The sequence below is a fragment of the Haliotis cracherodii genome, unplaced genomic scaffold (assembly GCF_022045235.1).
Source record: "Haliotis cracherodii isolate W230 unplaced genomic scaffold, xgHalCrac1.p SCAF_24, whole genome shotgun sequence".
In the NCBI taxonomy this organism is placed as follows: Eukaryota; Metazoa; Mollusca; class Gastropoda; order Lepetellida; family Haliotidae; genus Haliotis; species Haliotis cracherodii.
In genome coordinates this window covers 10,744,022-10,759,414 of record NW_027266280.1, presented here as the reverse complement: position 1 = coordinate 10,759,414, position 15,393 = coordinate 10,744,022, and the positions used below count along the sequence as shown (strand labels likewise).

The 15,393-nt window shown below is 40.2% G+C and overlaps 1 protein-coding gene across 1 annotated transcript in view; it reads right to left on the bottom strand.

Moving 5' to 3' along the window:
- The window catches only part of LOC139472221 (uncharacterized), a 38,597-nt gene extending 24,199 nt beyond the window's left edge, over positions 1–14,398 (bottom strand). Inside the window, exons 1-4 of the mRNA XM_071254594.1 lie at positions 14,206–14,398; positions 3,961–4,080; positions 2,374–2,607; positions 1,140–1,323 (exon numbers count right to left, since the gene is read on the bottom strand). Coding sequence (XP_071110695.1) covers positions 1,140–1,323; positions 2,374–2,607; positions 3,961–4,080; positions 14,206–14,398 — 731 coding nt within the window. The remainder of the gene's footprint in view (positions 1–1,139; positions 1,324–2,373; positions 2,608–3,960; positions 4,081–14,205) is intronic.
- Between the last annotated feature and the right edge of the window lie 995 nt (positions 14,399–15,393).

The following is a 15,393-nucleotide window of genomic DNA, read 5'->3' as shown; positions in this document are numbered from 1 at the left end:
AACTACGTTTATAACGAACTGACCGATAGAACGAACTTATTTTGTTGTCCCAGCCATTTGTTGTATATATGTTGTTACATGCTTATAACGAACTACGGTTATTACGAACTTAAATTAGTGGCCCCTTTAAGTTCGTTATAACCGTAGTTTACTGTATTTACATACGTTCGGTCGTCAATTGAAACAAAAACACTTCATTGGTCTGCATTTGCCCCACTTGCGAATGTAAACAATTAATTATGACATGTTTATTTTAAAACAAGTTTTATTACTGTAACCGTTTTGATCTTTTAGGACTGTTGGCTTAACTATATTGACATGCACAACATGTTCAGTGGAAGAATTTCAAGCCATAAGCTAATCGCTGTTCGAGGAACGTTGTCTCGTGATACGACCTGTGCCCAAGGGCACATACGATATCTGTGAGCCCCGATATTTTTAATACGTAATAAAAAGAGAATTCTCTATGCATGCGTGTCAAAACAAGTGTCAAAATGAATTATATTTCCCGAGCCAGGTATTAATTTCTTTATTACCCATTATTTCTTAATCCTTTTGAGTTCCGATTTAGAAAAATGCACGATCAATATCACGACCGCCCTCTTATAAAGTTCAATGTCAAATGACGTCAACAATCTTCAGCTATGACGTCAGGATGACGTAAACAATACGAAGTGAAGTGATATTTGCCATAGTGCACATGCAATGTTTATTAAAGGGTCGTCTAAAGCGCCGCGGTACGCTGTGCAGAGTTGCGTCCCTTGTGCACGCCAGAAATCTATGATTGTGGGTTCGAGTCCCGTTTATGTTACTAGGTGTGTCAGCACCATACCCTTGCTCGTGGGTTTCACCGAAGTGGTAAACATCTGACACATGCATCACTTCGGGCTTTCCTCCCACATTAAGCTGGCACGCCGCGATATAACTGGAATACAGTTAAAAACGGCGTTAAACTGAACTCACTCACTCACTCTCACCCTATGGGTAATAGTTGTATATATCTTAGGGCAGAACGGATCAGTCACGTATATGTATAGTAGTCAGTGCCTAAATGTGTGTAATAATAAATCAAAGCAAACCAAGGAACGTAATGGACAGTAATACTGTAGAAAATACAGAAACAAAATTATGATGCTAACCCATTATAGGCTCTGATAATCCCAGCCTCGCAGGAAACAGTAGCAACTGTGGTGACATTTAGATCAGTTGGATCAATAGACAGGATAGCATCATCCAAGGGGGCAGCATAAGCAATGGTGACGTAAAGCTTTCCATCATCGCAAAACGTAATGCCATTCCCAACTCCACCAGAGGAAGCTAAGGCTAGATGATAGGGGAAAAGGGGAAAAAAGCATCAGATGAAAAGGGTATTGACATCATTCTATTGAACAGATATGTGTTTATTCTATTAGCAAGTGCTTATCTGTTTTCATGAACCATGTGCTTTCAGTTATATAAGAGATCCACTTTGTTCAGAATGGGTTTCAGTCAATGCTACGGATACGTCATGACTACGTGTAATACTTTGGCAAGAACATTTTAACCAACATTTTAGGCTACCGTATTCGACGTAATAAGCGCCCAGGGCGCTCTCAAAATTAGAAATATGGTGGTTCTTATTAGAATATTATTTTAGTGAAAAAAAACAGAGTTGAAAGATAAATTTCGTTGTTTATGCTGACAGCCTAAAATGTTTATGTACGACAGATATATTTTTCAAGAATTTAATTGCCCATAGTTAAGGTGCATATAACACACGAGTGCGTATTATACGCGAATAAATAAATCTTGTGTACATTGATCAATCGGAAGGGGTGCTAATTGGGATTGTTCACTAGCCAATATATTAGCAAATATCGCCGTGGGCGTTTATTAGAGCGGGGCGCTTATTACGTCGAATACGGTCTGGGCAAGTCTTTCAAAAGTTCAAAGAAGAGCGTCTTGCGTCTCTTGCTCAAAGGTTATGTGATCACGGTCACAGCATTCAAGTAAAGCTTTCATAACGTTTTATGGTAGACATGTGAAGGACATTTCCAGATTAGACGTATCGGGGACAAAAATGATGGCATATTCCCTATTTTGACTTGTTATATGTTTCCGTATTTTTACAGGCGAAATATTTACTCGCCTTTGCATGTGTTTGTGACGAGTGCCACCTGGTATGATCGCCATTTGATCGTGATTAAAACACATACCTATGATACAGCCGGAATCGTACAATCATGGACAGTGTATTCTCATTTTTTATTTGATAGGTTTTAATTCAATTTTATATTAAATATTTAATTTAATATTCAATGTTTAAATTTAGAAGTTGCCTTCATGGTAGGTTGGTATATGAAATAACATTCAATTGAGAACATAATGACGTACCTGTATCATTAGCGATGACAGTGTCAATTCCGCTGGGAATGCTCTGACATTTTACGACGAAAGGATCATTACTGATGACGTAGAGATTGAAGGACTCATCAGCTGATCTATCCCCAGCTGTTAGAGCGCTGATATTTAAGCTTGCGTCGATGTTATGCAGGATCGACCCAACTGGGTCAGCGACAGCAACGAGGGACGACTCATCACTAGCAACAAGTGCTGCACAACCTTTGACTGTAAAACACAATAGTATATGTTCTGACTCAACAGTTTATTTAAGATATAATAAGACATTGGTTGGGGTTGTTTGCAACATTTATTGATTTGATGACTGATGTAATCTGCACATGAACACTTTGGGCATTTTATACCAGGAATATATCATAAACTGAGGGAATGTCAATGATATTCTTAAATATTTTTGCTGATGGTTATTGATTTGGTCCTTTATATTTTATTATTTTTAAAGCTAAAAGTGCTAGTTAAGTAACTGCACCGCTAATTAAGTAACTGCACAAAGGCGGCTCCTAATCAATACATGTAAAAGCAAAACATATGAGGGAAGTTTGGGGTGAGTGAGTGAGTATGGTTCTACGCCGCTTTTAGCAATATTCCAGCAATATCACGGCGGGGGACACCAGAAGTGGGCTTGTTGGGTACCCATGGTGGGTGACGAGCGACGCTTTAACCACTAGGCTACCCGACCATTTGGAAATGTTTTATAAAGAGATGCCTAAGATCGAGTTATTGTTTCTTTCCTTGGCATGTGAAATATCTACGGAAGTCTTTTAGGGCCATTTGTTTTTTACTTTTTTTTCGATACTGTCTTGAAATTTCAAGATACAGAAGTTGAAATTTCAAGATATTAAGTTGAAATTTCAAGATACTATATTGAATTTTCAAGATACAGATGTTGAAATTTCAAGATATTAAGTTGAAATTTCAATATACTAAGTTGAAATTTCAAGATAATAAGTTGAAATTTCAAGATACTAAATTGAAATTTCAAGAAACTGAGTTGAAATTTCAAGATACTAAGTTGAAATTTCAAGATACTAAGTTGAAATTTCAAGATGATAAGTTGAAGTTTCAAGATAATAAGTTGAAATTTCAACTTAGTATCTTGAAATTTCAACTTAATAGCTTAAAATTTCAACTGAATATCTTGAAATTTCAACTTAGTATCTTGAAATTTCAAGTTAGCATTAAAAAACAACAACAACAATTATATGGCCACAAAAGGCTTCCGTAAATATCAATTAACGTACAGTGATTTTTTTTTTCTCATTCCATGTAATAGTTCAATAGTGCTAATAAGTGATACAGGTTCGTTTTTAGCGATTGGCAAGTATGCAGTTGATATGGTGAAAGGAACATGAATTAAAAATGAACGACCAAACAGTAAAAGGTGTATCTGAATCTTAAGTATCCCTTGGCTCAGTGAGCTCGATTATCCTGAGCTTTGTCATCTCGAAAATATTTTCGTGCTAAATTGGTCTTATCAAATGAGTACATTTAACCCATTGTGCAATGAAACTATTTTGAAAACATTTCTTTGATGGCACATCCGTTGGTTCATATACGTACGTCCAGGACAATCAACTGGTGCGACGATCTCTGTCAGATTTCTGAACTCTTCTATAAGGTCAGCTAGCTCAGCGTTGGCCGCTTCCAATCTTGTTTCAAAACAATTCGCGAATGAGGTATCTAAAAACAAATAAATACAAGTTGTAACCTGTTGTAGAGAATTTGCAACTGACAAATACAAATGAATAAGGAATGTATGATATCGCGGTAACAACTGATGTCTGGTTATCAAATTTACATGTGTATATATCTTTTTTGAACTCTTTTGTTTTACATTTAACCTAAATTTCGCACTGTGAGAGTTCATATCCAGCCGTCATAACACATCCTTGATATAATTATCTGATATATCGTACGATGTGTTTACACCGGCAGCCAAGGCCGTTTCCCACCAAAAATAGTGAATTCTACTAACTTAATTAGTTAGCGGGTAGAAGGTCTAGTAAACAGCTAATTTACTATGCTGCGAGGTAGTCAGTGTCACGCTCGCCATATTGAGATGATTATGGGTGAGAGAATTTTACTGATCTACGAGAGGTTATCTACTAGACTAATTAGTAAAAACATTCATAACTGGTTAGTAAAGTCTCCTGAAATTCACAAAGGTAATTAATGGGACCTTCAGGTTTAATTATGACAACCTGTTACACTTTCCATTTTTCTTTTTACGTGTCAGTATATCTCTTAATTGCAACGGTATATATGTGTTGTGTCTTTCGTATGTAAGGGTAAATATTTGAATCGAAATAATCCTGTCATAATAGTGAGTGAGTATGGTTTTACGCCCCTTGTGGCAATATTCAAGCAAAATCTCGGGGGGGGGGGGGGGGGGGGGCACCAGAAATGGGCTTCACACATTGTACCCATGTCGGGAATCGAACCCGGGTCTTCGGCATGACGAGCGAACGCTTTAACCACTAGGCTACCCGACCGCACCTCTTTTATAATAACTGGAAAGGTTAACTAACGGGCAAAAGAAACGATACCCAACCAATTTTCTTGTCTAAAACAAAACTGACGCAAAATTTAGTCACACTTGAAGAGCCGGCACCTACTCTCGTCGCTGAAGAGCACTCTTCGCCAATTTATCTGCTGCTACTGCTGTACAGTCGTGGCCCATCTCAGCAGAAACGTTAATGTCCTTGAAAGGTCGATAGGCACGGAGACCATACAGGCGGAGTCGTCTAGCAACGGTCCTCCTGCTGGCTGAATGTCCAAGGCTGTTTGTGGATGCTGACGTCACAGTTAGGAATCTGGACTTTAGGTGAAGCACCCGTAAATACCGGTCTTCCTGTGGGGTCGGGACCGTGGGTCTTCCACTCCTCGGCCTGTCTGCAGTACTGCCAGTTTGCCTGTGACGTGTGCCAACTCTGGCGATGGTGCACTTGAAGTAGCCCATGATCCTAGCAACGTGCTCCCGCGTCGCTCCCACTTGCAACACGCCGATGGCTCACTCCCTCTGCTCTGCGGTCAGTCGAGGCATGTTCGTTGTTGTAAACGGTTTCATGTGATGAGAGAGTACAATCCTGCTCATGTTTTATACCAGAATTTCATACGGGTAACTCTGTGCACATTTTGCGTTTCTTAGTGATTAAATTCACGTTTCTCGCAAATCACCTGAAGCACGTGCACATGTTCACAGGGAATAGGTAAGTTGCATTCCAGCTATTGTATTCTTTTTGTATTCTAATTGGTAAGGAGACAACTGATGTCGTTTGATACCGGGTCAACAATGCTAAATTACTCAGAAGCACTAGCCAGCCGAAATGTTTTACTAGTCAGCTGCAGATTTAATTATGTGGCCATTTTACAAGAAGAAATCTGAAGTGTAGAGAAGGAAAATGTATCATGAAATAATATCTTAGATTATGTAATTGATACTTCCCATATGGAAAGTTATACTGTTAACGGACCGACCATTATGTATTCCGGGGAAGAGAGGCTTGTGATATTTATTTGAGATTTTGCAAGACATTCCATTTGTTTTTCAGAACCTGTAACATTTCCAGCGAATACCTGTTGTAAAACCTGAAGACAAGTTATGTTGTTGTTTTTTGGCAAAAAAATGTTTTTTTTGTCATTAAACTATTTTTTTGGTCATAAATAGGAATATTTTCGTTTATAATATCGGTGTGTAAATCGGTCAATCAAGCGGGAACAAGTCAGGTAAAACACTACCCGTCAGTATAAAGCAAACTGTTCAAATATTTTATGGAAAAAAAACAATATGCTTATATGGAAATATTTACTGTTTGAAAAAAGTAAATGTGTTACATGTTTTGAGGATTGACTGTATTTTTTTCGGTTCATTAAGGTTAGAAAAGCCGATGTGCAAACTAACGCGTATAGTTAAATTCGACAACGAAAACATGTTTTATCTGCAATGGTTTAACCAAACGCAGTTGTATATATCAAAGCAGACAAAACTGACGAGAATGATAAACATTCCAGGTGAAGGAATACATACTGTGGCGTGACATTAATCAGGTGGTTGTTTCATTTATGCACATAACTTGATGCGCCTACAAAGTCAGTAGCCAATCAACGGAGAATAAGATCAAACCAATGTTCATAGAACAAATTTATCCTGGAGAAGGCAACTGTTTCAAATGACCTGGTCAGTTACCGCCAAATTCAATTAGTTCCCACAGTCGGAAAAATGCTAGTTAGAAGAACCCGAAGACATGAAAGTTGTGGAACCGAGGCAAGGGGATGAACAGGCGAGCGAGCATGTTTGCTGTTTCATTCCTTCTCGGCCTTCGGTCTCAAAGGATTGTTTGTTAAATAAATATGCATGAATTTCGCTAAATGTCCTGTGCATGACGATACACGTGAGCAGAGAGGCATTTCCCTCGAATGTAATATTGGGATTCACCGATATTCCATAGTAATAAAAGTTGTCCGCCTCGGTGGGCGTGGCTTAATATTTTACATTCATTCGGAAATTAATGCAATGACAAGTGACCAATTCAGCTAATCAGAATGCAGGAATTTCAATGAATACAACGAAAATTTGACTATATGTTTTTGAAAATATCAATCTAATTTGGGGGGATTCGTCCGAGTAATGTTTTAGCATTACAAATTCATTGACAAAATCCAAAACTGGTGATAGGCCCTTAAAGAGGGATGGTGTAACAACTTATTTAACAACATGAATATCGGGTGTGAACACTGTTCCGTGTCGACTTCCAAATTGAAACAATAATTTGAAAGGACAGAAAATGTATACGCAAATGAAATCAATGTGAAACCAACAAACAACAAAGGCATGTTATACAATTAACAACTGTAATATAAACTTACCCCAAAGGCAGTATACAATAGAGCGGCAGTACAAAATTCAATGACAGTATAAAATACAACAACAGCGGTTATAGCAGTAAAAGACAGTGATAATAAATGTTACCAGGCAGCAACAGTGGTGAAGCTTCCTCCACATGCCGAGGCTGGATATCCAGGGTGAAAACGTGATCTTCACACAACCGCTACTGGTCTTGATGTAATGTGAGATGAGAGAGGCATGCCCTTGCCCAGTTATATAGTCTAAATAGCTTCTACAAAACCCCATACCATGCTGAATTAGTCAAGAGCTGTTTTTAGAAGATTCCAGATTACACTTGACTCCAAAAGTATCCAACAATATTAACTTCCACACATCAGCTTGCATTAGATAGTAATACATTCCTGACCACTAAGTATTGTTGAAACATTAAGCTATGAAATCTTTCTGAATCTCAACAGATTGGGAATAATAGAATTACAACATTATTTAACAATAAATCACATTGTAATATAACACCACCTATTGCGTTGATAGCAGCAGCGCATGTAAGAAAGTACATGATTGAAAACAACATGTTGTTCCAAATGTCAACCAAACATTTGTCCAACTGATCTGTTCCTGTCGTAGGCGTCGACCTATCACACCCCAGATATGTTCTGTTGGGGAGAGGCCTGGGGAAAGAGCTGGCCATGGCGGTAAGCAATGTTATGCTGCCCCAGAAATCTGTTACAACACTTTCAATATGTGGGCGGGCATTAGTGACGTTACCTCCCTGCATTTGCGTAAAAAGATGGAACATGATCTCAAACGATGTCATCCCAGTAGCTTACAATGATGAGCCACCCTTCCAATTCATTTCCACCCAAAACTGTTGAGTTGACAAAAGCAAGCGTCGCTAAAACGTTCTCCTGGACGCCTGTAGACCTTTGAACGACCATCAGAGCTGTCCAGATGAAACCAAGACTCATCGTTGAACAGTATCCTGTCCCAGTCTTGCCTTCTGAATTTCAGATGCTGTCTGCACCAAGCTGGACGTGCCTGACGGTGACGTGAAAGCAAAATTGGGCGCATCGCTGTACGTCGGGATGGATGTTGTACTCCCTCTACCGGTTGCGTACGGTTCAGCCACTAATTGATCTCAACCAAGGATTTGTTCGACACGTTTATGTGGCAGTTTGGTCTCGATTCCGTGGATACACTAACTGAATTTGGTTGTCTTGTTGCCTCGACTTGACATTAGGACAAGTCATGAGTGTTGCCCTGCTGTAGATAACGTATCCAAATACTTTGTGGAGTAAGGGTTTACAGTTGTAAAATAATGTATCTTATCCAACCGTCAACTTAACTGCCCTCAGCAACCTGCAGTTTTCCAAACATTCGTGCCAAGGCTGTACCCACAATGATCGTGACGTACGTCCGCCTCTACGCCGGTAAACTCGCAATTGGCCGTCAGCACTGAAAACCTAGAACCTACTCTCATCGGTAAACAGCACTCTGTCCCAATGTCGTCTTTGCCAGCGTTGCACTGTACGAGCCCACCTCAATCTGTTGAGTCTATGTTGTCGGGTCAAGGTCATTCCCCTCAAAGGTCGATAAGCTCTCAAACCAAAATGGCGGAGACGTCGGGCTACAGTCCTTCTGCTGACGGTATGTTGGAAAGCATTTTGTGCTGATGACGTCACAGTGAGGAATCTGTTACGTAGGTGCAACATACGCAAATAGCGGTTTTCGTTGGGCGTGGTTACTCATGGTCTTCCACTTCGTGGTTTGTCTGATGTCCGGCCAGTATCTCTAAAAAGTTTCACCAGTCTCTCGATGGTGGTTTTGTGACAGTTCATGATTTCTGCAACTCTGATCTGAGTTTCACCCATCTGCAACATTCCTATTGCTCTCGATTGCAGCTCAGACGTCAAACGTGGTATTCTTGTAGGTGAATTCTAAACGATTCAATGCTAAAGAAGGTTTCTGTGCACAATTCATACCTCGATCTAGCACGAAATTTTCCTTATGCATTTTTTACAAAAAGAGGAAAAAAACGTATTTCTCCGAAAATCACGTGCTGCAGATTCGCCACGACTCCTAGGAAATAATTGGTTCGTTTGGGAGAATGTTTTTATATGGTATCGAATCATGGTTTTAGGTTTTGATCAAAAATGTGTCAACGTTTATAAAACCAGCGTTTCTTTTGCCCGTGAGTTTAGATCCATGATGTGAAGCTGGCTTTCTTCTAGTGACCACCGTCCTGCCACTTGTAGGTTTTGGCAATGAGTGGTTGAGGCGTCGACAAAAAGGTGGAGAGTCGGGGTGAATGGTTGCAAGGAGATTCCTTCGCAGACATTTGATGGAGTCAATCACCAATCTTTGTGTGTAGACGGCTCGGAAGAGATATTAAGACCTGACAATCGTCGTCCTGAAGAAAGGGCTTGAGGAAGCACTGGATTGGCCGTAAGTGAAGTTGACCTCTCTTGGTGAGGGCTTGTGCTGATGTTAGGAGACCGAGAAGTTGTTGCCATTGACGCAAGGAAAGTGGCTGTTTGAGTGCCAATGTAATGAGGCGTTGGATTTTCTCCCAACGATCTTGGGGTACAAACATCTTGCCTAGACTTGTGTCGAAGAGGGCTCCGATGAACTTGAGACGTTGTGTTGGAATAGTTTCGGACTTTTTTGTGTTGATGATCCAACCTAGTTGGTGAAGTAGGCGTTGAGAAAAATCGAGGTGACGAAGTAGAGTGTTTGAATCCTTGTTGGCTTCAATGCAGTCGTCGATGTATGTTTCGAACATGATGCCTCGAGTGTGTAGGAACTTGACGATGGGTTTTGTGAGGTGAGTAAAAAGCCACGGGTCCGAAGAAATTCTAAATGGGAGCATTCGCCATTGGTAGTGTTGGCCTAGGAACACAAACCGAAGAAAATAGCGGTGCTCTGGCAGGATAGGGACGTGAAGGTACGCGGTATAGTTTGTTGAAGGTTTTCATGTTGAAGATGAGACGTAGTTGAGGACTGTTTTTCTTGGGAAACAGAAAATTTGGAGAATAGAACCCTGGTGTCATTGGCCAAGTGCCCAGACACTCTATTGCGTTTTTTACCAGTAACGTCAGAGGTGTCGTGGCAAGAGGTAGAGGATAACCTGTTTGTAGGCGTCGAACCAGAGGTGGTGATGGGGAGCCGATACGACAAGTAGGTGAAGTAGAGCTCTGCCTATCTTTAGGTGAAGGACATCTTATAACGGTAGCTGACCTGAGTGGTCTATCTCTATGTCGCCGAGGAGAATCCTCATGATGGGAAGAGGAAATGTGGCTTCATCAACAAGGTCTGTAATCCGGATCATGAGGATACCCATGCCATGGAGGGTGGGGATCCCTGTAGTGTGGGTGTCGTTCCAACTCATGTGCGTAGGCACTATATGAAGTAGTGTTCCAAGGGTAATCACCACGTTGATGAAAATCAAAAGTGTGAGGGTAATCTCATCCGGATGGATGAGTGAAGGAGAAGATCGAGACATGTAGGATGAATGGCTAATAGACTCGTTGTAGCGTTCATCCTCCGAGCCTAGACATGATGGGTCTGAATATTCTGTGTGAGACATGGTAAGGGGATGAGTGATAATCTGCTCTCCTGTCATTAGACAAGTAATCATCTGTAGGTGAACGTCGCATCTAAGGGGAATCTCATGAATGTTTCCGATCCTTTGAGGTTTAATGATCTCTCGTGTCCCGTTGAACCTCCTTTGAAGTGTGTCGATACTTAGGAGTCAGTATGTCCTTCGAAGTTTGGTTCGATGATGTTCGTTGAACCTCAGAGGTTCGACGAAGATCGGAACTCTTTTGTTTGTCCGAGGATGTACGATTCAAACGCGACTGTCGCACCTCGGGAGTACAGCGATGTTCGGAGGTTTGGCGATGTTCGAATGTTCGACAAGGGTCGGATGTTTGACGAGGTTCGGAGGGTCGGATGACTGACAGAACTTATAGGGTTGACCGAGGTACCAGTACTATGTGTACCCTCCGAAGGTAAAACAGGAGCGAGCTCCATGTTAGTCAAAGAACACGACGAGTCGAAAGTACGAACCTCAGTCGGGTTCGACATGTTGGCTGACGTAAGCCGGTAATCCACACTCGTGTCTAACGAGAGGACTCGTCGAATGTCCGAGTCTCGGGATGTGGACAGTAGGTTCGGCTTTGAAGGTGGATTCGTGGAGACCTTAGACATGTCGTCTGAGAGAGAAGAGTCAGAGACTCCCTTATCGTCTAACAAAATCATTGGACCAGTGGGTTCCCTAGTATCATGGCCCCCCGGTGAAGATGATCGGGCCGATATGGCTTTCTTGACCGGTGTTTTCTTGGCTTTCGTGGAATTTTCTGCAGTCATAGAGAGACGATCTGACACCAGACGCCGACATTTATGCAGGTACAGTTTGAAGGATTCATCTGGTAGATGGGAGCAGAGTTCGCAACGCTCTAAAAAACTGGAGAATACACGACAGTCCGAACACTGGTTATGCGGGTCAGACGGAGAGAAAACACGTCGGCACAAAGTGCAGATAGGTCTCCGTTTGGACTGTTCGTCCATTATGAAAAATAACTATCCCAAACAGGGATATAAGTAAATTTGCATGCAATTAGACGTCAAAAATGTGAAAATCGCTTGCAACCGAAAAAAACCGATATGGATTCCTGTAATAACAACACGTCACCACTGCGTGGGGATTTGAAAGGGTATGAGTTGACAGGGATAGACACTTGATCAGTGCAAGATGGTCAACCAGCATGCATAGCGCGCATGACAAAGATCTGGGAGGTTACCGTGGCGATGTGAGGTATGACAGGGTTAATTAACTTTAGAAGCTGGAAACTTTTATTTCATACACGTTTCCACTCAGAATCGAAAGAAGAAAAAGAGAAATGCATAGTGTGAGATAGAATAAGTTTTTTAAAAATTCATTTTAAATCTTCTGATGACTCGTATCCCGGACGGCGCCACATATGATTCTAGGAGCATCTAAGTTTAGTTTTCCAATATATAAGCTTGTTCATTAGTACCGTTGTCCCAAATATGACAACAATAATCAAAAAAATTGGTAAAATAAATGATTTGTACATAGTTTCTAGGGTAGTTCGGGATAGACGATGTTTATAACTTCTAAAACAAAGAACCAGATTACAATATTTCCTTACAATATCATCAATGTGCATTTTCCATGTACAGTTACTTTGTTAAGTAATACCTAAGTGCTTATGTACATCTTTGATTTCTGTACCATTCATATATAGGTTAGGTTTGCGGCTAGGGTTTGTTGAATAGATTCAGTTTTTGCGGGACTAAATTTAATTTGCCATTGAGATTACGAGCAGCTATATCAGGATCTTCTATGATAACAAACAAGAATGTGTCATCAGAAAAAAGGTCTGATATTACTATTTATTCCTTCAACAAAGCCATTGATATATATAATAAACAATAATGATCCCAAGACCGAGCCATGTGGCACGCCTGATCTGATCTATAGCCATTTATAACTACCTTTTGATATCGATTTTCTGAGTATTTATCAAACCATCTCAATACATTTCCACAGATACCATGATGTTGTAACTTATAAATTATTCCTTTGTGCCAAATTTTTATCAAAAGCTTTACTTACGTCACATAATACAGCTCTTACTTCCTTACCTTCATATAGAGCCTTTGCAATAAAGTCATAGAAATACAGTAAACATACGGTTATAACGAATACGCATATAACGAACTGACGGATATAACAAACTTACTTTTTTAAGTACTTTATTTCAAATACCATCAGGGTCAGATGCCTTTGTGGTGTCCACGGAGAGTAGTATATCCCTAACTTCATCTTCTATCAAAGTTGTATTTACTAAAAGATTATCAGCTTTAACTAATTCTACGGGTGGAAGATGAATATCAGGACTACATATGCGAGATTGGTCCACCAAGAAGCTATTGATAATATTAGCAATATCCATGGAATTATCATACAACCTATCCCAAAATATAATTGGGGGGAACGTTATATATATATATATATTCCTTTCATAACACTAAAGTATACATTAAACACTTAGTGTGAACCTACAGGTAAGAGTATTTTATATTCAGTATGTATTAGAAAATGATGGAGAAAACCATGTTGAAAACACGAGGCATGGTCTTTTAAAAAAATATTCTGGATCTTATCAAAGATACAAATTGAAAACATGCGGCTTGTCCTTTCAAAAAGGTTTTCTGCTACTTATCTAAAACAATTTGTAAATACGGGGCATGGCCTTTCAATAAGGTTTTCTGAAACATATCTAAAATACAATTTGGAAACACGAGGCATGGCCTTTTATATTAGGGTTTTCTGTAACATATCTAAAACAATTTGTAAACACGAGGCATGTCCTTTCAATAAGGTTTTCTAAAACATATTGAAAACACAGTTTGTAAACACGAGGCTTGGTGTTTTTAGAAAAGAATTTCTGGAACTTATCTAAGACATAAATTGAAAACACGAGGTATGTCCTTTTATATTAGGGTTTTCTGTAACATATCTAAAACAATTTGTAAACACGAGGCATGTCCTTTCAATAAGGTTTTCTAAAACATATTGAAAACACAGTTTGTAAACACGAGGCTTGGTGTTTTTAGAAAAGAATTTCTGGAACTTATCTAAGACATAAATTGAAAACACGAGGTATGTCCTTTTATATTAGGGTTTTCTGTAACATATCTAAAACAATTTGTAAACACGAGGCATGTCCTTTCAATAAGGTTTTCTAAAACATATTGAAAACACAGTTTGTAAACACGAGGCTTGGTGTTTTAAAAAAAGAATTTCTGGAACGAATATAAAACACAATTTAAAAAAACGCGAGGCTTGTCCTTTTAAAAACGTTTCTTAAAAACATCTAAAACCCATTTGGAAAACACGAGGCAATGCCTTTTAAAAATGTTTCACTTACCCTGACAGGGACACATCTCAGCTGTTAAGTTGAAGACGCATTGGAAGTTCGTCTCACCCAAAGACAATATTGACAAGATGTCGTTCATCTTGATGTTAAGACCATTCGCTTCTATGTCGCACCGCTGCGTTCCCAGCGTTGGCGTGATGATAGCCAGGAGAGCTACAATGAGTAAGCTGTCGAACATCGTCATGTTGATTCCGACTGTCCCGACCGTTTCAGCTGTTTGGTATTATAGGGCTTATAAAGTAACGACGACTAATCTACTAACCGACATCCATCACACTACAGATGTCATAACCCACGTGAAAGATACCATGCTGTTTGCAATTGATTTTGAGAGACAGGACTGAGACCAACCGCGACCCTATTTTTTAACATCCGAACAGATGGCGCGTGTCACACATATATCATCAACCCCAACTATAGCGACCTGCAGGCACTCCGAGGCGACAATTATTGTATCCCCTTATTTCCGACAGGGTAACAAGTACCATCTTCTAGCGTCTTTTGGTATGACGCGGCAGGGTATCGAACACCGGATCTTCCTATGATTCTATGACCGCGCGGACGCTCTACCACCAGGCGACGGGGAGTGAGTGAGTTGGGTTTAAAGCCGCTTTTAACATTATTCCAGTCATATCGCGGCGTGTCAGCTTAATGAGGGAGGAACGCCCCAAGTGATGCAGATTTTAGACGTGTACTACTTCGGTGAAACCCACGAGCACGGGTATGGTGCTGACAAACCTAGAAACATAATTGGGGCGAACCGGGATTCGAACCCACAATCATAGGTTCCTGGCATGCTCAAGGGACGCAACTCTGCACAGCGAATCCCAGCGCCTTAGACGACTGGGCCACCCGTGCCCCCAGGCGACGGGGAAGGAGGGGGTGTAATTTGTGAAGAATTTTAGGTTTTGAGCTTTTAATCTAAACCAAACCGACGTCATTTTTTTATTGGTTGTCAGCTGCATACCTATTTAAAAAAGAGTCCGTATTGTATCCCAAAGGTTTGGGGGGGGGGGGGGGGGGGGGAGATTGTAGTCATTAGCATTGATTTGAATGATTTTTTTGGGTTATGGAATAAGACAGTGTACTTTTATCACAATTCATTTTGCGGTGTTAATAAGAGTGCTCTTATTTTTTCTAACACGCCACAACTTATAAACATCATTTAAGCTAAAACTT